This window comes from Mustelus asterias, chromosome 16 (genome assembly GCF_964213995.1).
Source record: "Mustelus asterias chromosome 16, sMusAst1.hap1.1, whole genome shotgun sequence".
NCBI classification, from domain to species: domain Eukaryota; kingdom Metazoa; phylum Chordata; class Chondrichthyes; order Carcharhiniformes; family Triakidae; genus Mustelus; species Mustelus asterias.
This window is the reverse complement of record NC_135816.1, coordinates 182489-206157: the sequence shown is the minus strand read 5'-3', so window position 1 is coordinate 206157 and position 23669 is coordinate 182489. Positions and strand designations below refer to the sequence as shown.

Sequence of the window (23669 nt, the reverse complement as noted above, 5' to 3'; positions counted from 1 at the left end):
AAGGCATAGATGTTGTCTACCTGGATTTCAGCAAGGCCTTTGACAAGGTCCCTCATGGGAGGTTAGTTAGGAAGGCTTAGTCGCTAGGTATACATGGGGAGGTAGTAAATTGGATTAGACACTGGCTCAATGGAAGAAGCCAGAGAGTGGTTGTGGAGGATTGCTTCTCTGAGTGGAGGCCTGTGACTAGTGGTGTGCCGCAGGAATCGGTGTTGGGTCCATTGTTGTTTGTCGTCTATATCAATGATCTGGATGATAATGTGGTAAATTGGATCAGCAAGTTTGCCGATGATACAAAGATTGGAGGTGTAGTGGACAGTGAGGAAGGTTTTCAAAGCTTGCAGAGGGATTTGGACCAACTAGAAAAATGGGCTGAAAAATGGCAAATGGAATTTAACGCAGACAAGTGTGAGATATTGCACATTGGAAGGACAAACCAAAGTAGAATGTACAGGGTAAATGGTAGGACTCTGAAGAGTGCAGTTGAAGAGAGGGATCTGGGAACACAGGTACAGAATTCCCTAAAAGTGACATCACAGGTGGATAGGGTCGTAAAGAGTGCCTTTGGTACATTGGCCTTTATAAATCGGAGTATCGAGTATAAAAGTTGGAGTGTTATGGTAAAGTTATATGAGGCATTGGTGAGGCCAAATTTGGAGTATTGTGTACAGTTTTGGTCATCTAGTTACAGGAAGGATGTAAATAAGGTTGAAAGAGTGCAGAGGAGGTTCACAAGGATGTTGCCGGGACTTGAGAAGCTGAGTTACAGAGAGAGATTGAATAGGTTGGGACTTTATTCCCTGGAGCGTAGAAGATTGAGGGGAGATTTGATAGAGGTGTATAAGATTTTGATGGGTATAGATAGAGTGAATGCAAGCAGGCTTTTTCAGCTGAGGCTAGGGGTGAAAAAAACCAGAGGGCATGGGTTAAGGGTGAAAGGAGAAAAGTTTCAAGGGAATATTAGGGGGGGCTTCTTCACGCAGAGAGTGGTAGGAGTGTGGAATGAGCTGCCAGATAAAGTGGTAAATGCAGGGTCACTTTTAACATTTAAGAAAAACTTGGACGGGTTCATGGATGAGAGGGGTGTGGAGGGATATGGTCCAAGTGCAGGTCAGTGGGACTAGGCAAAAATGGTTCGGCACAAACAAGAAGGGCCAAAAGGCCTGTTTCTGAGCTGTAATTTTCTATGGTTTCTATGGGAGTATGAACAGCTAGGAGCTAAATGAAAAAGCAGAACCAAAAAGGTAATAATCTCTGGATTACTACCTGAGCCACAAGCTAATTGGCACAGGGTCAATAAGATTAAGGGGGTAAATGCATGGCTGAAAGATTGGTGTGGGAGGAATGGGTTTGAGTTCATGGGGCATTGGCACCAGTATTGGGGAAGAGGGGACCTGTTCCGATGGGGCGGTCTTCACCTGAATCGTGCTGGGACCAGAGTCCTGGCGAATCGTATAACTAAGGCTGTAGATAGGACTTTAAACTAAATAGTGGGGGGAAGGGTTCAGTTGTATGGAGAATTAGAAAATCAAAGTTAAAGGAGAGGGTAGAAGTGCAGGTTAATGAAGCTGAGGGCTCAGGAGAGGTTAGTAAAGTTTCCAGACCACGTCATAGAACAGAGAGTATAGAAGGTGGCAGGAATCTAACCTCAGGCAGAGCAAAAAAGGTGATAAGTATGAGAAGGGAGGTGGTCAATGCAGGACTGAGAGTGTTGGACTTAAATGCGCGCAGTATACGGAACAAGGTAAATGAGCTTGTTGAAATTGGCCGGTATGATGTTGTGGGCATCACAAGATGTGGCTGCAAGGTGATCAGGGCTGAGATCTAAATATCCAAGGATATATGTCTTAGCGAAAGGACAGGCAGATGGGCAAAGGGGGCGAAGTTACATTGTTCGTAAGAAGTGATATAGGATCAGAAGGCATAGAATCTCTGTGGGTAGAGTTGAGGAATCGCAAACTTAAAAAGACCCTGATGGGAGTTATGTACAGGCCCCCTGGCAGTAGTCAGGATGTGGGGCAGAAAATAAATCGGGAGATAGAAAAGGCATATAAAAAAGGCAATATTACAATAATCATGGGGGACTTCAATATGCAGGTGGACTGGGAAAATCAGGTAGGTAGTGGATCCCAAGAAAAGGAATTTGTGGAATGTCTAAGAGATGGTTTTTTTGGAGCAGCTTGTGACAGAGCCTGCTAGGGAACAGGCTGTTCTGGATTTGGTGATGTGTAATGAGGCAGACTTGATTCGGGAACTAAAGGTGAAGGAACCCTTCGGGAGCAGTGACCACAATATGATAGAATTTACCCTGCAGTTTGACAGGGAGAAGCTGGAATCAGATATAACGGTATTACAATTAATTAAAGATAACTACAAAGATATGAGGGAGGAGCTGGCCAGAGTTGATTGGAAAGAGAGTCTCGCAGGGAAGACAGTGGAACAGCAATGGCAGGAGTTTTTGGGGGTTATTTGAGAGGCACAACAGAAATTCATCTCAAGGAGGAGGAAACATGCGAAGGGGAGGATGAGGCATCCATGGCTGACGAGGGAAGTCAAGGACAGCATAAAAGCAAAAGAAAAAGCATACAAAGTGGCGAGGATTAGTGGGAAGCCAGAGGATTGGGAAGCCTTTAAAAGCGAGCAGAGGACAACTAAAAAAGCAATAAGGGGGGAGAAGATGAAATATGAGTGTAAGCTAGCTAGTAATGTAAAAGAAGATAGGAAGAGTTTTTTTTCTATGTATAAAATATAAGCGAGAGGCAAAAATAGCCATTGGACCACTGGAAAATGAGGCTGGAGATGTAATAATAGGAAACAAAGAAATGGCAGAGGAACTGAATGGTTACTTTGCATCAATCTTCACGGTGGAAGACACCAATAGGATGCCAGAGCTCCAGGAGAGTCAGGGGGCACAGGTGAGTGTAGTGGCCATCTCTAAGGAGAAGGTTCTGGGAAAACTGAAAGGTCTGAAGGTGGATAAATCACCTGGACTGAATGGTCTACACCCCAGGGTTCTAAAACAGATAGCTGAGAAAATTGTGGAGGCTTTGGTGGTGATCTTTCAGCAATCACTGGAGGCAGGGAGGGTCCCAGTGGAGTGGAAAGCATCGAATGTAACACCGCAGTTTAAGAAGGGAGGGAGGCAGGAAATTATAGGCCGGTTAGCCTGACTTCGGTCATTGGCAAGATTTTAGAGTCCATTATTAAAGATGAGATCGCAGAGTACTTGGAAGTGCATGATAAAATAGGACTGAGTCAGCACGGCTTCGTCAAGGGGAAGTCATGTCTGACAAATCTGTTAGAGTTCTTTGAGGAGGTAACAAGGAAGTTAGATAAAGGAGAGCCAGTGGATGTGATTTTTTTAGATTTCCAGAAGGCCTTTGACAAGGTGCCACACAGGAGACTGTCAAATAAGTTAAGAGCCCATGGTGTTAAGGGTAAGATCCTGGCATAGATAGAGGATTTGCTGACTGGCAGAAGGCAGAGTGGGGATAAAGGGGCCTTTTTCAGGATGGCAGCCGGTGACTCGTGGTGTTCCTCAGGGGTCAGTGTTGGGACCACATTTCACAATATACATTAACGATTTGGAGGAAGGAACTGAAGGCACTGTTACGAAGTTTGCAGATGATACAAAGATATCTGGAGGGACAGGTAGTATTGAGGAAGCAGGGGGGCTGCAGAAGGACTTGGACAGGTTAGGAGAGTGGGCAAAGAAGTGGCAGATGGAATACAATGTGGAAAAGTGTGAGGTTACGCACTTTGGAAGGAGAAATGGAGGCACAGACTCTTTTCTAAATGGGGAAATGCTTAGGAAATCAGAAACACAAAGGGACTTGGGAGTCCTTGTTCAAGATTCTCTTAAGGTTACCATACAGGTTCAGTTGGCAGTTAGGACGGTGAATGCAACGTCAGCATTCATGTCGAGAGGGCGAGAATACAAGAGCAGGGATGTACTTCTGAGGCTGCATAAGACTCTGGTCAGACCCCATTTGAAGTATTGTGAGCAGTTTTGGGCCCCATATCTAAGGAAGGATGTGCTGGGCCTTGGAAAGGGTCCAGAGGAAGTTCACAAGAATGATCCCTGGAATGAAGAGCTTGTTGTGTGAGGAACGGTTGAGGACTCTGAGTCTGTACTCGTTGGAGTTTAGAAGGATGAGGGGGGGGGGGGGATCTTATTGAAACTTACAGGATACTGCGAGGCCTGGATAGAGTGGATGTGGAGAGGATGTTTTGACTAGTAGGAAAAAAACTAGAACCGGAGGGCATAATCACAGGGTAAAGGGACAATCCTTTAAAACAGAGATGAGGAAGAATTTCTTCAGCCAGAGGGTGGTGAATCTGTAGAACTCTTTGCCACAGAAGGCTGTGGAGGCCAGGTCATTGAGCGTCTTTAAGATAGAGATAGATTGGTTCTTGATTAATAAGGGCATCAGGGGTTATGGGGAAAAGGCAGGAGAATGGGGATGAGAAAAATATCAGCCATCATTGAATGCCGAAGCAGACCCGACGGGCCGAGTGGCCTAATTCTGCTCCTATGTTTTATGGTCTTATGGTTTTTCAGAATGGAGATCTGTAGCTACTGGTGTTCCGCAAGGATCAGTGCTTGGACCTCTTGTTTGTAGCATATATAAATGATCTGGAGGATAATGTGGGTGGTCTGATTTGTAAATTTGCAGATGACATGAAGATTGATGGAGTTGCTGATAGTGCCGGGATTTGTCAGAGGATACAACAGGATATAGATAGATTGGAGACTTGGGCTCAGAAATGGCAGATGGAGTTTAATTCGGACGAATGCAAAGTGATGCATTTTGGAGGATCAAATTTAGGTGTGAATTATACTGTAAATGGCAGAACCCTTAGGAACATTAACATACAGAGGGACCTGGGCGTGCAGGTCCACAGTTCCGTAAAAGTGGCAACACAGATGGCCAAGATGCTTAAGAAGGCATATGGCATGCTTGCCTTCACTGGCCGGGGCATTGAGTACAAGAGTTGGAAAATCATGTTGCAGCTATATAAAACCTTGGTTGGGCTGCATTTGGAGTATTGCCGTTCTAGGCAACACACTACCAGAAGGACATGGAAGCTTTGGAGAAAGTGCAAAGAATATTCACCAGGGTGTTGCCTGGTCTCGAGGGTGTTGGTTTTGAGGAGAGGTTGAATAAACTCGGATTGTGTTCACTGGAAAGACAGAGGTTGAGGGGAGACCTGATAGACGTCTACAAAATTATGAGAGGCACAGACAGGGTGGATAGTCAGAGGCTTTTTCCCAGGGGGCAAGTGTCAGTTACAAGGGGGCACAGGTTCAAGGTGAGAGGGGAAAGTTTAAAGGAGATGTGCGAGGGAAGTTTTTCACTCAGAGAGTGGTGGGTGCCTGGAACGCGCTGCCAGAGGAGGTGGTGGAAGCAGGCACTTTAGCAACAGTTAAGATCCATCTGGATGGGTACATGAATAGGGAGGGAACAGAGTGATACAGACCGAGTAAGGGCAGAAGGTTTTGTTTAGTTTAGTTAGGGCATCATGATCGGGACAGGCTTGGTGGGCCAAAGGGCCTGTTCCTGTGCTGTACTTTTCTTTGTTCTTTGACATCCTTTTCCTGTTCTCAAGTCCTGAATCCCGACAGTGCAGAAGGAGGTCATTTGGCCCATTGCATCTGCACCAACTCTCAAAGAGCATCCCACTCAGGCTCTTTCCTCTGCCCTATCCCATAATCACATGCATTTCCCAAGCCAATCCACCTAACATGCACATCTTTGGACTGTGGGAGGAAACCGGAGCACCTGGGAGGAAACCCACACAGATAAGAGGAGAACATGCAAACTTCTCACATACAGTGACCCACGGCTGGAATTGAACCCGGGTCCCTGGAGCTGTGAGGCAGCTGTGCTAACCACTGTGCCACCATGCCACCCTAAAGAATATTAGTGAAGCAGATGGGTTTTTGTGATCGTCAGTTCCAGCTGTCCTTTTTATCCTCTTGCAATGAAGGCCAATGTACCGTTTGCCACCTTAACTGCTTGTTGTACCTGATATCAACGACTGTCTACATGGACACCCAGGTCCCTCTGTACATCAACATTTCCCAATCTACCTCCATTTAAACAATACCCAGCCATTCTGTTTCACCATCCAAAGTGGATAACTTCACATTTCTCCAGGTTATTCTGCATCTGCCATGAATTTGCCCACTCACTCAACTTGTCTAAATCACCTTGAAGCCTCTCAACATCCTCCTCACAGCTCACATTTCCAAGTTTCGTGTCAACAGCAAACTTGGAAAAATTACATTCGGTTCCCTCATCCAAATCATTGATGTATATTGTGAATACCTGGGGCCCAAGCACTGATCCCTGTGGGACCCCACTTGTCACCACCTGCCACTCCGAGAAGCCCATGACAATATTGATAGATTTGATGTTTGGAGGGAAACCCACTCTCCCATTGTGTGTTTGTAGAACATTATATCTTCATGGAATGACTCGGTTGGATTATTCCGTGTGGTGCAACGATATTCACAGTGCTGCAGACAGCAGAGGGAACACCCTGTGTGACCAGCAACTCAGCAGGAATGACATCCCCATCATCGTGGACAGCTGCATCGCCTTCATTACCCAATATGGTGAGGACGTGTCAGCACTCATAGGCACAGGATATTGTTCAGACACATTTTAAAATTGCACAGGAAGATGGGACAAAGCTGAGCTGTGGTGAGGGAGGCATTCCATTGAAGACTAGCTTTCTGCAAAGGGTTCAAGAGTCATTGTGAGTCACAGAGGTGCAACTTCTGGCCACCTTGCAGCATTTGTTTGCGGGGGGCGGTGGTGGTAAAGGGAGGTGGGGGAAGGGGTTGGAAAAGTCACCAATGCTGTTATGGTGTTGTGACAGGGTGACCCAATCAAAAATGTATCTTGAATTTTGACAAGAGCATGATACTTTTGGGGTGTGATTTTACTTTGGGCTGGGGACGGAGGGGGGTCGGGTGGGGTGGGGGGGGGGGGGGGGGGGGGGGGCGGGGGGGTGCTGGAGGTGTAACTGACAGAGCTGCATCGGATAGGCATTACCAGCAGAAAAATCAGCTGCCTGACAACCGCCTGATCTTGCGTGTCCTCCTGTCTTGTGAAACTTTACAATTGGTCCTCGATAAGTTTTCAAATTATATGCAAAGCAGCAGCTGTCAGCGGCGACCTAGAAACTTTCCAGTCTCGGGACAGCTTCCTCTTAATTCTGGGCCAGGGTGTCAGTATGGCAATGAAAGAGGCCAATTGGCCCTTTGAGTCCATACTATCTCTCTTTGTAGCAATGCAGTGAGTCTGATTCCCTCACTCTCTTCCCTTTATTTCCAAAGGTTTATTCACATCAAATTTCCTTAGAAAATCATTCATCACCTTTGCTTCCACCTTCATAGGTGGTGAGTTCCAGCTCATTGCCACTAACTCTTTAAAACAATTCTTTCTCACATTTCCCCCTGTATCTCTTGTCTGAACCTGAAATTTGTGTCCCAGTCTATGACCTAAACCCATCATCATCTTTACGACTCAAAATTTCTCTTCAGTCTCCTTTACTCCATGGACAACAATCCCCACTTCACCAACCCAACCTTGTAACTAAAACTCACCCATCCCTGGAACCATTCTGTTCAATCTCCTCTGCACCTTCTCGAGAACCTTCCTAAAATATGGTGATCAGAACTGGACACAGGACCCTAGTTGTAGTTGTGCATTAACTGTAGAATTCCTCAAACTATTGATTGTGGACCAGGCTGAAGGAGTTTCTCTCATCGATGGGACAAAGTGTAACCTCACTGTTTCTCACAGGCCTGCGACATGAGGGGATTTACAGGAAAAATGGAGCCAAGTCACGTATCAAACTCCTGATGGATGAGTTTCGGAAAGATGCCAGGAACGTGAAGCTGCGTGCAGGGGAGCACTTCATCGAGGATGTCACTGACGTTCTCAAGAGGTTTTTTAGAGAAATTGATGACCCAGTTTTTGTGATGGAACTCCACTCGCAATGGAAGAAAGCTGCAGGTAAGTTTCCACCTGGTAGCCAGTGAATGTGTTTCAATCTATTCCCTCAATTCATCCCTTTTCTCTCAATTGATGAGCCTATTTGATGTAACCGTCCACTAATGGGAATTATTGCCTCTCATTCCCAAGTGGAACCAGTTTCTGTTGTTAATGGAGATCGCTCACTTGTAAACTGTTTCTCGTACTTACCCCTGGACTAATAATCCTGAGGGACTGACTAATATTCCAGAGCCAACCGGAGGAATTTAAACTCAATTAATTAATAAATCTGAAATAAAATGCTTCTCTCATTAATAATCACAAAATTACTTGGATTGTCATAAAGACATATTTGCTTCAGTAATGTCCTTTTGGGAAGGAAATCTGCCATCCTTGCCCAATCTGTCTACATGTTCGGGAAGACCAGAAAATTCTGCCACTGGAAAATCCTGGAAGTGTATCCCTCTACAAGCTCTTTGCTTCTTCCTCGAACAGAGGTCTGAACAATCCCCACCACTCTCCTCCCTCTGGCTGAACTGCTTCTCTCAGTCAACAATTTCTCCTTTAACTCGGCTCACTTCCTCCAAATAACAGGTGTGGCTATGGGCACCCGCATGTGGCCCAGTTATGCCTGTCTCTTTATGGGTTATGTGGAGCATTCCCTATTCCAGTCCTACTCCTTTATCGATACATTGATGACTATTTCGGAGCCACTTCAGGCTTCCATCTGGACCTGTAAAAAATTATCAATTTTGCTTCTAATTTCCACCCCTCTAACACCTTCACATGGTCCATCTCTGACTTCTCTTCCCTTCCTTGACTTCTCTGTCTCTATTTCTGGTGATAAACTTTCACGAGTATCCATTACAAGCCCACCGACTCCCACAACTACCTTGACTACAACTCTTTGCATCCCACATCCTATAAGGACTCCATCCCATTCTCTCAGTTCCTTCGTTCCAATCTTTGTGTCATTGGCAAATTTACTAATCCTACCCCCCACATAGTTATTAATGTCATTTATATAAATGATGAGTAATAGGGAGCCCAACACAGATCCCTGTGGTACGGCCACTGAACCTTGGCTTCCAGTCATTAAAGCAACCTTCTGTCATCACCCTCTGTCTCCTACACCTGGGCCAATTTTGTTTCAGCTGTTCTTTGAGATTGTTCAAAGAGAACAAAGATCAAAGAAAATTACAGCACAGGAACAGGCCCTTCGGCCCTCCAAGCCTGCACCGACCATGCTGCCCGACTGAACTAAAACCCCCTACCCTTCCGGGGACCATATCCCTCTATTCCCAACCTATTCATGTATTTCTCAAGATGCCCCTTAAAACTCACTATCGTATCTGCTTCCACTACCTCCCCTGGCAGTGAGTTCCAGGCACCCACCACCCTCTGTGTAAAAATTCAGCCTCGTACATCTCCTTTAAACCTTGCCCCTCGTACCTTAAACCTGTGTCCGCTGGTAATTGACTCTTCCACCCTGGGAAAAAGCTTCTGACTATCCACTCTGTCCATGCCCCTCATAATCTTGTAAACTTTTGTGAGGTTGCCCCTCAACCTCCGTCATTCCAGTGAGAACAACCAAGTTTCTCCAACCTTTCCTCATAGCTAATGCCCTCCATACCAGGCAACATCCTGGTAAATCTTTTCTGTATCCTCTCCAAAGCCTCCACATCCTTCTGGTAGTGTGGCGACCAGAATTGAACACTATATTCCAAGTGTGGCCTAACTAAGTTCTATAAAGCTGCAACATGACTTGCCAATTTTTAAACTCAATGCCCCGGCTGATGAAGGCAAGCATGCCGTATGCCTTCCTGACTACCTTCTCCACCTGTGTTGCCACTTTCAGTGACCTGTGTACCTGTACACCCAGATCCCTTTGCCTATCAATACTCTTAAGGGTTCTGCCAATTACTGTGTATTTCCCATCTATTTTAGCCCTTCCAAAATGCATCACCTCACATTTGTCTGGATTAAACTCCATCTGCCATCTCTCCGCCCAAGTCTCCCACCGATCTATATCCTGCTGTATCCTCCGATGGTCCTCATTGCTATCCGCAAATCCACCAACCTTTGTGTCGTCTGCAAACTTACTAATCAAACCAGTTACATTTTCCTCCAAACCATTTATATATATATATATATATCACAAACAGCAAAGGTCCCAGCACTGATTCCTGAGGAACGTCACTTGTCACAACCCTCCATTCAGAAACGCACCCTTCCATTGCTACCCACTTTTAATCCACTTTATCAAATTGCCCTGTATTACCCTGTATCCCACGTGAATTTACCTTCTTTATAAGTCTCCCATGTGGGACCTTGTCAAAGGCTTTGCTGAAATCCAAATAAACTGCATTGACTGCACTACTCTCGTCTACACACCTGGCCACCTCCTCAAAAAATCCAATCAAATTTGTTCGGCATGACTCCCTCTGATGAAGCCATGCTGACTATCCCTGACCAAGCTTTGCCTCTCCAAGTGGAGATTGATCCTTTCAGAAGTTTCTCTAATAGATTCCCTACCACTGACTCACTGGTCTGTAGTTACCAAAAGAGAAAATGCTGGAAAATCTCAGCAGGTCTGGCAGCATCTGTAAGGAGAGAAAAGAACTGACATTTCGAGACCCGATGACCCTTTGTCAAAGCTTGGTCTGTTCCCTTGTTTATCTTTACAACCTTTCTTAAATAGCAGAACGACATTAGCTGTTCTCCAGTCGTCTGGCACCTTCCCCGTATCATTTGCTACCAATGGCAGTTGCTACCAAATAAACCTGTAGGACTTTAACCTCGTGTTGTTAAAACTCTTACTGTGTTTACCCAAGTCCAACGCCGTCATCTCCACATCATGACCTTCCCCGTGGTCAGAGAGGAATTGAAAATTTGGGTCAGAGCCCCTGCAATCTCCTCCCTTGCCTCCCACATCAGCTTAGGGCACAATTCATCTGGACCTGGAGATTTATCCACTTTTAAGGTTGCCAACACCTCCAATACAAAGAACAAAGAACAGTACAACACAGGAAACAGGCCCTTCGGCCCTCCAAGCCTGTGCCGCTCATTGGTCCAACTAGACCATTCGTTTGTATCCCTCCATTCCCAGAATGCTCATGTGATCATCCAGGTAAGTCTTAAACGATGCCAGCATGTCTGCCTCCACCACCCTACTGGGCAGCGCATTCCAGGCCCCCACCACTCTCTGTGTAAAAAACGTCCCTCTGATATCTGAGTTATACCTCGCCCCTCTCACCTTGAGCCCGTGACCCCTCATGATCGTCACCTCCGACCTGGGAAAAACTTCCCACTGTTCACCCTATCTATACCCTTCATAATTTTGTACACCTCCATTAGGTCTCCCCTCATTCTCCGTCTTTCCAGGGAGAACAACCCCAGTTTACCCAATCTCTCCTCATAGCTAAGATCCTCCATACCAGGCAACATCCTGGTAAACCTTCTCTGCACCCTCTCTAAAGCCTCCACGTCCTTCTGGTAGTGCGGCGACCAGAACTGGACGCAGTACTCCAAATGTGGCCGAACCAGCGTTCTATACAGCTGCAACATCAGACTCCAGGTTTTATACTCTATACCCCATCCTATAAAGGCAAGCATACCATATGCCTCCTTCACCACCTTCTCCCCCTGTGCTGCCACCTTCAAGGATTTGTGGACTTGCACACCGAGGTCCCTCTGTGTTTCTATACTCTTGATGGCTCTGCCATTTATTGTATAACTCCCCCCTACATTAGTTCTTCCAAAATGCATCACTTCGCATTTATCTGGATTAAATTCCATCTGCCATTTCTCCGCCCAATTTTCCAGCCTACCTATATCCTGCTGTATTGTCCGACAATGGTCATCGCAATCCGCAAGCCCAGCCAACTTCGTGTCATCTGCAAGCTTGCTGATAACACCAGTTACACCTTCTTCCAAATCATTTATATATATATATATCACAAATAGCAGAGGTCCCAGTACAGAGCCCTGCGTAGCACCACTGGTCACAGACCTCCAGCTGGAAAAAGACCCTTCGACTGCTACCCTCTGTCTCCTGTGGCCAAGCCAGTTCTCCACCCATCTAGCCACCTCTCCTTGTATCCCATGAGCCTTAAACTTCTTAACCAACCTGCCATGAGGGACTTTGTCAAATGCCTTACTGAAATCCATATAGACGACATCCATGGCCCTTCCTTCATCAACCGTTTTTGTCACTTCCTCAAAAAACTCCACCAAATTTGTAAGGCACGACCTCCCTCTTACAAAACCATGCTGTCTGTCACTAATGAGATTATTCCGTTCTAAATGCGGATACATCCTGTCTCTAAGAATCCTCTCCAACAGCTTCCCTACCGCGGACGACAAGCTCACTGGCCTATAGTTTCCTGGGTTATCCCTGCTACCCTTCTTAAATAACGGTACCACATTCGCTATCCTCCAATCCTCAGGGACCTCACATGTGTCCAATGAAGAGACAAAGATTTCCGTCAGAGGCCCAGCAATTACATCTCTTGTCTCCCTGAACAGTCTGGGATAGATGCCATCAGGCCTTGGGGCTTTGTCAGTTTTAATGTTACCTAAAAAATCTAACACTTCCTCCCTTGTAATGGAGATTCTCTCTAATGGGTCAACACCTCCTTCTGAGACATAGCTTTTCCTTCCCAATGTCAATTTGCTCAAGAACCTCACAGTCTCTTTGCCTGAATTCCACACCATCGTCCTCATTCTCTTGGGTGAAGGTGGATGTGAAGTGTTCATTCAACACTCTGCCAATGTCCTCTGCTTCCACCCACAGGTTGCCCCCTTGGTCCCTAATGGGCCCTACTCTTTCCCTGGTTATCCTCTTCCCATTGATGTACTTAAAGAATATTTTGGGATTTTCCCAGAGCTTTCTCATATCCCCTCTTTGCTCTCCTAATTGCTTTCTTAAGCTCCACCCTGCACTTTTTATACCTCACTAATGCCTCCACTGGTTTGATGCCCATGTACTTTTTAAAAGCCTTTCTTTTCCCTCTCATTGTATCCTGAATATCTCTGGTCATCCACGGTTCTCGAGGCTTGTTTTTCCTTCCTATCCCCCTAGAGGCAACATGCTGGGCTTGCACCCAACCTCCCCCAGCCCATTTCCTTTCTGAATGCCCCCCACTGCTCTTCTGTAGATTTTCCCATTAGTAGCTGTTCCCAGTCTACCTTGGCTAGATCCATAAGATCATAAGAAATAGGAGCAGGAGTAGGCCATCTAGCCCCTCGAGCCTGACCCGCCATTCAATAAGATCATGGCTGATCTGAAGTGGATCAGGTCCACTTACCCACCTGATCCCTATAACCCCTAATTCCTTTACCGATCAGGAATCCATCTATCTGTGATTTAAACATATTCAACGAGGTAGCCTCCACCACTTCAGTGGGCAGAGAATTCCAGAGATTCACCACCCTCTGAGAGAAGAAGTTCCTCCTCAACTCTGTCCAAAACCGACCCCCCTTTATTTTGAGGCTGTGCCCTCTAGTTCTAGTTTCCTTTCGAAGTGGAAAGAATCTCTCCACCTCTACCCTATCCAGCCCCTTCATTATCTTATAGGTCTCTATAAGATCCCCCCTCAGCCTTCTAAATTCCAACGAGTACAAACCCAATCTGCTCAGTCTCTCCTCATAATCTAAATTCCAACGAGTACAAACCCAATCTGCTCAGTCTCTCCTCATAATCAACACCCCTCATCTCTGGTATCAACCTGGTGAACCTTCTCTGCACTCCCTCCAAGGCCAATATATCCTTCCGCAAATAAGGGGACCAATACTGCACACACAGTATTCCAGCTGCGGCCTCACCAATGCCCTGTACAGATGCAGCAAGACATCTCTGCTTTTATATTCTATCCCCCTTGTGATATAGGCCAACATCCCATTTGCCTTCTTGATCACCTGTTGCACCTGCAGACTGGATTTTTGCGTCTCATGCACAAGGACCCCCAGGTCCCTCTGCACAGCAGCATGTTGTAATTTCTTTCCATTTAGATAATAAGCCAATTTGCTATTATTTCTTCCAAAGTGAATAACCTCGCATTTGTTAACGTTATACTCCATCTGCCAGATCCTCGCCCACTTACTCAGCCTGTCCAAATCTCTCTGCAGACCTTCTACGCCCTCCACATGATTCACTTTTCCACTTATCTTTGTGTCGTCTGCAAACTTTGTTACCCTACACTCAGTCCCCTCCTCCAGATCGTCTATATAAATGGTAAATATTTGAGGCCCCAGTACTGATCCCTGCGGCACGCCACTAGTCACCATCCGCCAACCAGAAAAGCACCTATTTATTCCGACTCTCTGCTTTCTGTTGGATAGCCAATCCCCAATCCACGCTGTTCCTTATTCCGATTTACTTTGCCTTTAATCCTGACAGGAACATACAAACTCTGCACTCTCAAAATTTCTCCTTTGAAGGCCTCCCACTTTCCATTTACATCCTTACCAGAGAACAGACTGTGCCAATCCACACTTCCCAGATCCCTTCTCATTTCATCAAATTTGGCCTTTTTCCAGTTCAGAACTTCAACCCGAGGACCAGATCTATCTAACTTAAGAGGGAAATTAGAAGAGCAAGAAGGGGTCATGAGAAGGCCTTGGCAGAATTGATAAAGGAAAACCCCAAGGCATTCTACAAGTATGTTAAGAGCAAGAGGATAAGATGTGAAGGAGTAGGACCTATCAAATGTGACGGTGGGACAGTCTGTATGGAACCGGTAGAAATGGCGGAGGTACTCAATTAATACTTTGCTTCAGAATTCAGTGGAAAAGGATCTTGTAGTTGCAGTGCAGACTTGCAGTGGACTGAGAAGATTGAACATGTGGACATTAGGAAAGAGGATGTGTTGGAGCTTTTGAAAAGCATCAAGTTAGATAAATCGCCGGGACCGGAGGGTGGTGGGTGTATGGAATCGGCTGCCGGTCGTGGTGGTGGAGGCGGATTTGATAGGGTCTTTTAAGAGACTTTTGGATAAGTTCATGGAAGTTAGTAAGATAGAGGGTTATAGGTAAGCCTAATAGGTAGGGACATGTTCGGCGCAACTTGTGGGCCGAAGGGCCTGTTTGTGCTGTCGATTTTCTGTGTTCTATGTTCCATGAAACAGAGGGATACAGACCAAGTAAGGGCAGAAGATATTTATTAGTTCGGGCATCATGATTGGCACAGGCTTGGAGGGCCAGCTGTGCTTGTCTTTGTTCTTTGACATGTAAGAGTTGTTTAAAGACCTACTGATCAGAATTCCGGGGTGACATGTTCCAGTAAGGAGGAAGGGCAAGGATGGTGAGGTAAGGGACCCTTGGATAATGAGGGATGTTGTGAGTTTAGTTAAAAAAACAAAAAGAAGCATGTGTAAAGTTTAGGAAGCTAAAATTGAACAGGGCCCGTAAGGAATATCAAGAAAGCAGGAAAGAACTCGAGCAGGGAATTAGGAGAGCAAGGAGGGGTTATGAAATGACCTTGGCAAGTAGGGTTAAAGAGAATCCCAAGGCATTTTATACATACATCAAAAATAAGAGGATAACTAAGGAGAGGGTAGGACCACTCAAGGATAAAGGAGGGAACTTGTGCTTGGAGGCAGAGGATGTGGGCAAGATCCTAAATAAGTACTTTGCATCGGTATTCACCAAGGAGAAGGACATGGAGTATAGTGAGATTAGTGTGGAGCATGCTAATATGCTGGGAATTTTGAGATTAGGAAAGAAGTGGTGTTGGGTCTTTTGAAGAGCATTAAGGTGGATAAGTCCCCAGGACCCGATGGAACCTATCCCAGGTTATTGAGAGAGGCAAGAGAGGAGATTGCTGGGACCCTTACAAAGATCTTTGTATCCTCGCTAGCCACTGGAGAGGTCCCGGAGGATTGGCGAGTAGCAAATGTTGTTCTCTGTTCGAGAAAGGAAATAGGGATAATCCAGGAAATTATAAACCGGTGAGTCTCACATCGGTGGTTGGGAAGCTATTGGAGAGGATTTTTAGAAATCATCATAGAAATCATAGAAACCCTACAGTGCAGAAAGAGGCCATTTGGCCCATCGATTCTGCACCAACCACAATCCCACCCAGGCCCTACCCCCATCTCCCTACATATTTACCCGCTAATCCCTCTAACCTATGCATTTCAGGACACTAAAGGGCAGTTTTTTTTCTAGCACGGCCAATCAACCTAACCCACACATCTTTGGACTGTGGGAGGAAACCGGAGCACCCGGAGGAAACCCACGCAGACACGAGGAGAATGTGCAGACTCCACACAGACAGTGACCCTAGCCGGGAATCGAACCCAGGTCCCTGGAGCTGTGAAGCAGCAGTGCTAACCACTGTGCTACCGTGCCACCCTTAGGGATAGGATTTACGCACATTTGGAAAAGCATGGCCTGATTAGGGAAAGTCAGCATGACTTTGTGCTGGGCAGGTCATGTCTTATTAACTTGACTGATTTTTTTTGAGGAGGTGACAAAGGTGATCGATGAGGGTAGAGCAGTGGATGTTGTCTACATGGATTTTAGTAAGGATTTAGCAAGGTCCCTCATATAACATAGAAAATCTACGGCACAAACAGGCCCTTCGGCCCACAAGTTGCGTCGGTCATGTCCCTACCTACCTAGGCCTATATATCGGCTTACCTATAACCCTCAATCCTATTAAGTCCCATGTACTCATCCAGAAGTCTCTTAAAAGACCCTATCGGGTTTGCCTCCACCACCATTGACGGCAGCCGATTCCACTCACCCACCACCCTCTGAGTGAAAAACTTATCCCTGACATGAAGTGATCAAGAAGGCAAATGGGATGTTGGCCTATATTGCGAGGGGGATAGAATATAAAAGCAGGGATGTCTTGATGCACCTGTACAGGGCATTGGTGAGGCCGCAGCTGGAATACTGTGTGCAGTATTGGTCCCCTTATATGAGGAACGATATATTGGCATTGGAGGGAGTGCAGAGAAGGTTCACCAGGTTGATACCGGAGATGAGGGGTTTGGATTATGAGGAGAGGCTGAGGAGATTGGGTTTGTACTCATTGGAGTTTAGAAGGATGAGGGGTGATCTTATGGAGACTTATAAGATAATGCGGGGGCTGGATAGGGTGGAGGCGGAGAGATTCTTTCCACTTAGTAAGGAAGTTAAAACTAGAGGACACAGCCTCAAAATAAAGGGGGGTCGGTTTAACATAGAACATAGAACATAGAAAGCCACAGCACAAACAGGCCCTTCGGCCCACAAGTTGCGCCGATCACATCCCCACCTCTAGGCCTATCTATAGCCCTCAATCCCATTAAATCCCATGTACTCATCCAGAAGTCTCTTAAAAGACCCCAACGAGTTTGCCTCCACCACCACCGACGTCAGCCGATTCCACTCACCCACCACCCTCTGAGTGAAAAACTTACCCCTGACATCCCCCCTGTACCTACCCCCCAGCACCTTAAACCTGTAAGACAGAGTTGAGGAGGAACTTCTTCTCCCAGAGGGTGGTGAATCTCTGGAATTCTCTGCCCACTGAGGTGGTGGAGGCTACCTCGCTGAATATGTTTAAAGCGTGGATGGATGGATTCCTGATCGGTAAGGGAATTAAGGGTTATGGGGATCAGGCGGGTAAGTGGTACTGATCCACGTCAGATCAGCCATGATCTTATTGAATGGCGGGGCAGGCTTGAGGGGCTAGATGGCCTACTCCTGCTCCTATTTCTTATGTTCTTATGTTCTTATCTCCTCTGTACCTACTCCCCAGCAGCTTAAACCTGTGTCCTCTTGTAGCAGCCATTTCAGCCCTGGGAAAAAGCCTCTGAGAATCCACCCGATCTATACATCTCAACATCTTGTACACCTCTATCAGGTCACCTCTCACCCTTCATCTCTCCAAGGAGAAAAGACCGAGCTCCCTCAACCTATCCTCATAAGGCATGCCACCCAATTCGGGCAACATCCTTGTAAATCTTCTCTGCACCCTTTCAATAATTTCTACATCCTTCCTGTAATGAGGCGACCAGAACTGAGCACAGTACTCTAAGTGGGGTCTGAGGAGGGTCTTATAAAGGTGCATCATTGTCTCCCGACTCCTCAACTCAATTCCTCGATTGATGAAGGCCAGCACACCCTACGCCTTCTTAACCACCTCCTCTACCTACGAGGCCGATTTAAGAGTCCTATGGACCCGGACCCCCAAGGTTCTTCTGATCCTCTACACTGCTAAGAGTCTTACCCTTGATATTATACTCCTTCATCCCATTTGACCTGCCAAAATGTACCACTACACATTTATCTGGGTTGAAGTCCATCTGCCACTTCTCCGCCCAGTCTTGCATCCTATCTGTGTCACGCTGCAGCTTCTGACATCCCTCCAAACTATCCACAACACCACCAACCTTCATGTCGTCAGCAAACTTACCAACCCATCCCTCCACTTCCTCATCCAGGTCATTTATGAAAATGACAAACAGCAAGGGTCCCAGAACAGATCCCTGGGGCACTCCACTGGTGACCGACCTCCATTCAGAAAAAGACCCATCAACAACCACTCTCTGCCTTCTGCAGGCAAGCCAGTTCTGGATCCACAAGGCAACAGCCCCTTGGATCCCATGCCCTCTCACTTTCTCGAGAAGTCTTGCATGGGGGACCTTATCATGGTAGGCTGATCCAGAAGATTAAGATGCATGGGATCCATGGTGACTTGGCCACTTGGATTCAGAAGTGGCTTACCCATGGAAGTCAGAGGGTCGTGGTGGAAGGGTGTTTTTCTGGCTGGAGGTCCATGGCTAGTGATGATCCGCAGGATCTATACTGGGACCTCTGCTGTTTGTGACATATATAAATGACTTGGATGAAAACATAGATGAATGGGTTAGTAAATTTACAGACAACATAAAGATAGGTGGAATTGTGGACAGTGATGAATATTGTCAAAGGATACAGCGGGATAGAGATCAGCTGCAGATATGGGCAGAGAAATGGCAGATGGAGTTTAATGCGGGCTAGTGGGAGGTGTTGCACTTTGGGAAATCAAATGTTAACGGTAAGTACACAGTTAATGGCACGACCCTGAACAGCATTGATGTACAGAGGGATCTTGGGGTTCAAGTCCATCGCTCCTTGAAAGTGGCCACACAAGTAGATAGGGTGGTGAAGAAGGCATATGGCATGCTTGCCTTTAATCGTTGGGGCATTGAGTACAAGAGTCAAGGTGTCATGTTGCAGCTTTATAAAACTATGGTTAGGCCGTACTTATAGTATTTCCTTCAATTCTGGTCACCACATTACTGGAAGGATGTGGAGGCTTTGGAGAGGATGCAGAAGAGGTTTACCAGGATGCTGCCTGGATTAGAAGGTATAAGCTATAAGGAGAGGATGGACAGACTAGGGTTGTTTTCTCTGGAGCGGCGGAGGCTGAGAGGAGACCTGATAGAAAGAATATAAAATTATGCGAGGCATCGACAGGGTTGACAGTCAGAATTCTTTTCCCAGAGTTGAAATGTTTAATACTAGGGGGCATGCACTCAAGGTGAGAGGGGGGAAAGTTCGAAGGAGATGTGAGGGGCAGGTTTTTTTACACAGTGTGGTAGGTATTTGGAACGCGCTGCCAGGGGTGGTGGTGGAGGCAGATACAACAGGGACATTTAAGGGGCTTTTAGATAAGCATATGAATATGCAAGGAATAGCGGGATATGGAGCAAGGGCAGGCAGAAGGAATTAGTTTAATTTAGCGCCATGTTCGGTACAACATCGTGGGCCGAAGGGCCTGTTCCTGCGCTGCACTGTTCTATGTTCGATGACAGGTTATTGTGTATGAATATATATAGCTTTGAGAAATCTGAAGTAAACTATTGTTGCAATGGACTGACCATATTCATCTAGCCTGTTCTTACGAACATCCAAATATCATGTATAATATTAGATGTGATCCAATGATCTGCTAAAAATTACATTTACAATCAGTTTCAGATTATTCGTCAGGCTCGCAATGGTGCTGACTCTTGCTGGAAGCTACATATATTGATGCACAGGGCCCAATACTCTGCAGGCAAAAGGAGCATGTCCAGGGATTTCACCTTCGTTTAAAAATTAAACAAAAGCATTTGGAATCATTGTTCCCTGATACATTCTTCATTGCAAAACCTCAACCAATCAGAGTGGACTTGCCAACTAATCAGCACTCCTAAATTGCTCCCTTTGAATTTTGGCCTTATTGCATCGCCCTGTTGAGTGCAAGATGGAAAGTTTTGATGATTTTTTCAGCAATTATTAAACTTACTTTAATTTTATATATTAAATTTCAGACTGAGAAAGGTTTTTTAAATATATCTGCATTATTGTCAGAAAGTATGTTCAGTAGATATCAAAAATTTGTAGGCAGATAGTTTTACACACACCTCAGGAAGAAAGGCAAAATATTGTGACTTGTTTTCATCCATTTTTTCAGAGATTCCACACAAACCGCAGAGACTGCAGCATTACCAAGAAATCATTGCTGTACTCCCAAGAGTCAACAGAATGACGCTTGCTGCTCTGATTGGTCACTTGTACAGGTTAGTCCTGTTTAGTTTATTAGTTGTTTAAGCTGGAGGCTTTTAAACAATAATTCTTGGAGCGTTGCGAGATCTTGGATAAAGCTTTTCAGGAACTGCTATCACCAACATTGATGCTGCATCAGAATAGCTTCTGAAAACATGCTTTTCACTATACTTATCTGTAAAATCCTAGGGCTGAAATGCAAACTCAAAAGCCCTCTCTGCAAGATGGTGATCAGATTTCTATTTGGATCCTGCATTTGTCCCATCTGATCTACAAAAGTCTCTCTTTTCTTACTCCTTTCACTTTCTGAATGAAAGCGAAGTATTATAGACGCAGCTCTGCTGAAATGTCGTCAGTTAGAAACATCAACTCTGGTCTCCATGGTTACTGCATTTTTGATTTGATTTGATTTATTATTGTCACATGTATTAACACACAGTGAAAGTATTGTTTCTTGCACGCTATACAGACAAAGCATACCGTTCATAGAGAAGGAAAGAAGAGGGTGCAGAATGTAGTGTTACAGTCATAGTTAGGATGTAGAGAAAGATCAACTTAATACAAGGTAGGTCCATTCAAAAGTCTGAAGGCAGCAGGGAAGAAGCTGTTCTTGAGTCGGTTGGTACGTGACCTCAGACTTTTGTATCTTTTTCCCGAAGGAAGAGAGAATGTCTGGGGTGCCTGGGGTCCTTAATTATGCTGGCTACTTTGCTGAGGCAGCGGGAAGTGTAGACAGAGTCAGTGGATGGGAGGCTGGTTTGCGTGATGGATTGGGCTACATTCATGACCTTTTGTAGTTCCTTGCGGTCTTGGGCAAAGCAAGAGCCATACCAAGCTGTGATACAACCAGAAAGAATGCTTTCTATGGTGCATCTGTAAAAGTTGGTGAGAGTTGTAACTGACATGCCAAGTTTCCTTCTGAGAAAGTAGAGGCGTTGATGAGCTTTCTTAACTATAGAGTCGGCATGGGGGAACCAGGACAGATAGTTGGTGATCTGGACACATAAAAAATTGAAGCTCTCGACCCTTTCTACTTCATCCCCATTGATGTAGACAGGGGCATGTTCTCCTTTACGCTTCCTGAAGTCGATGACAATCTCCTTCGTTTTGTTGACATTGAGGGAGAGATTATTGTTGCTGCACCAGTTCACCACATTCTCTATCTCATTCCTGCACTCTGTCTTGTCATTGTTTGAGATCCGACCCACTACGGTGGTATCATCAGCAAACTTGAAAATCGAATTGGACGGGAATTTTGCCACACAGTCATAGGTATATAAGGAGTATAGTAGAGGGCTGAGAACACAGCCTTGTGGGGCACCGGTGTTGAGGATGATCGTGGAGGAGGTGTGGTTGCCTATCCTTATCGATTGTGGTCTGTAAGTTAGGAAGTTCAGGATCCAGTCACAGAGGGAGGTGCCAAGGCCCAGGCCACAGAGTTTGGAGATGAGTTTCGTGGGAATAATAATGTTGAAGGCTGAGCTGTAGTCAATAAATCAGAGTCTGACATAGGTGTGCTTGTTATCCAGGTGTTCCAGGGTTGAGTTAATGCATGATCTGCTGATTGTTTTTTGAGTTCAAAAACAATATATTAAAATTGGATTTGTTGTTCTATAGAATATCACAGAAACGTAGAAGATAGGAGCAGGAGGAGGTCATTCAGCCTTTCGAGCCTGTTCCGCCATTCATTACGATCATGCCTGATCTCCAATTCAATAGCCTAATCCTGCTTTTTCCCTATAACCTTTGATCCCATTCTCCCCAAGTGCTATATCCAGCCACCTCGTGAGTACATTCATATCCTCGTGTTTGCTACAACCGTCAGTGAATGTCCCTGATTTGTCTATTTTAAGGGTTAATTTCAGAGCAGAGATTTGGATGGGATTGAAGCAGCGATTGTATTCATGATACATGTTACAGGGTGAGAAGCTTTGGATAATGGCAGTGAAATTCAAGTTCATTAACTTGGGAGTAAAAAATTCCGGAAATACTTATGACAGAATGACAATTGCACTCCAAAGTGTTCCACCTTATTACAATAGTCCTGTTAAGATTTTTTGGTCCATAGAGCACTTGGATTAAGATAAGGGTGGCACAACAATTTCATGGCACAAAGTTTTAACTTGTGTTTCCCCATGTAAACAGAGACTGATAGCCAAGTTCCGCACACATGAGGACGGCCTCAACCGGGATCTTGGGTTCATGTGACACTATCTTTAACCCCCACGACTTGCCTGGGCTTGCAAAATCTCACTAACTGTCCTGTCTGGAGACAATACATATCTCTTTAACCTGTGCTTAACCCTCTCTCCACTCACATTGCCTGTATCTTTAAGACTTGATTACCTGTAAAGACTTGCATTCCAACCATTATTTTGTAAATTGAGTTTGTCTCTTTATATACCCTGTTTGTGAACAGAACTCCCACTCACCTGATGAAGGGGCAGCACTCCGAAAGCTTGTGGCTTGTGCTACCAAATAAACTGTTGGACTTTAACCTGGTGTTGTGAGACTTCTTACTGTGCTTTCCCCATGTGAACAGGGTTCAGAAATGTGCAGACCTGAACCAGATGTGCACCAAGAACCTGTCGCTACTTTTCGCTCCCAGCTTGTTTCAAACGGATGGCAAAGGAGAGCAGGAAGTCCGCGTGATTGAAGACCTGATTGATAACTATGTATTAGTGTTTGATGTAAGTAACTACACCTGGATTATATAATTATTACAATGAATGCAATACCTGATAGACCATATCTGGGTTCCAATGTTAAAATAGACAAAATATTCCCAGTAATTCGGAGACTGGGAGCTCTTGAACAGCTGAGATGGAAGAGAATTGGGATGATCTAGCATGAGACATCAGTTAGTTACATATTGAATGTTTTTGATGACACTTCATCTGCTAGCTGCCGCCCCAATCAAGGGGGCTTGGCAGCTGTTAACACAGTTCCTCACTCTGCAGGAACTCTGCGATGTTCCCTACAATGGGCACCCATCACATGGAAGTTAGAGGGTGCTTTCCCACTGTCCATCTGAACTGCATGCCATGTCTGGAAGCCAGTTTGCAGGGTGCATAAATGTTTATACGGCAAGGGTTCCTCAATGAGAACCTTCCCCAACCACCATTATGCCCT

General features: G+C 45.5%; 1 protein-coding gene across 5 annotated transcripts in view; it reads left to right on the top strand.

Moving 5' to 3' along the window:
- The window catches only part of arap3 (ArfGAP with RhoGAP domain, ankyrin repeat and PH domain 3), a 482966-nt gene that overhangs the window by 294663 nt on the left and 164634 nt on the right, over positions 1-23669 (top strand). For all 5 annotated transcript variants that reach the window (XM_078231730.1, XM_078231729.1, XM_078231727.1 and 2 more), the window contains exons 17-20: positions 6459-6622; positions 7818-8030; positions 20446-20551; positions 23080-23227. In XM_078231730.1, the coding sequence (XP_078087856.1) occupies positions 6459-6622; positions 7818-8030; positions 20446-20551; positions 23080-23227 (631 nt within the window). The remainder of the gene's footprint in view (positions 1-6458; positions 6623-7817; positions 8031-20445; positions 20552-23079; positions 23228-23669) is intronic.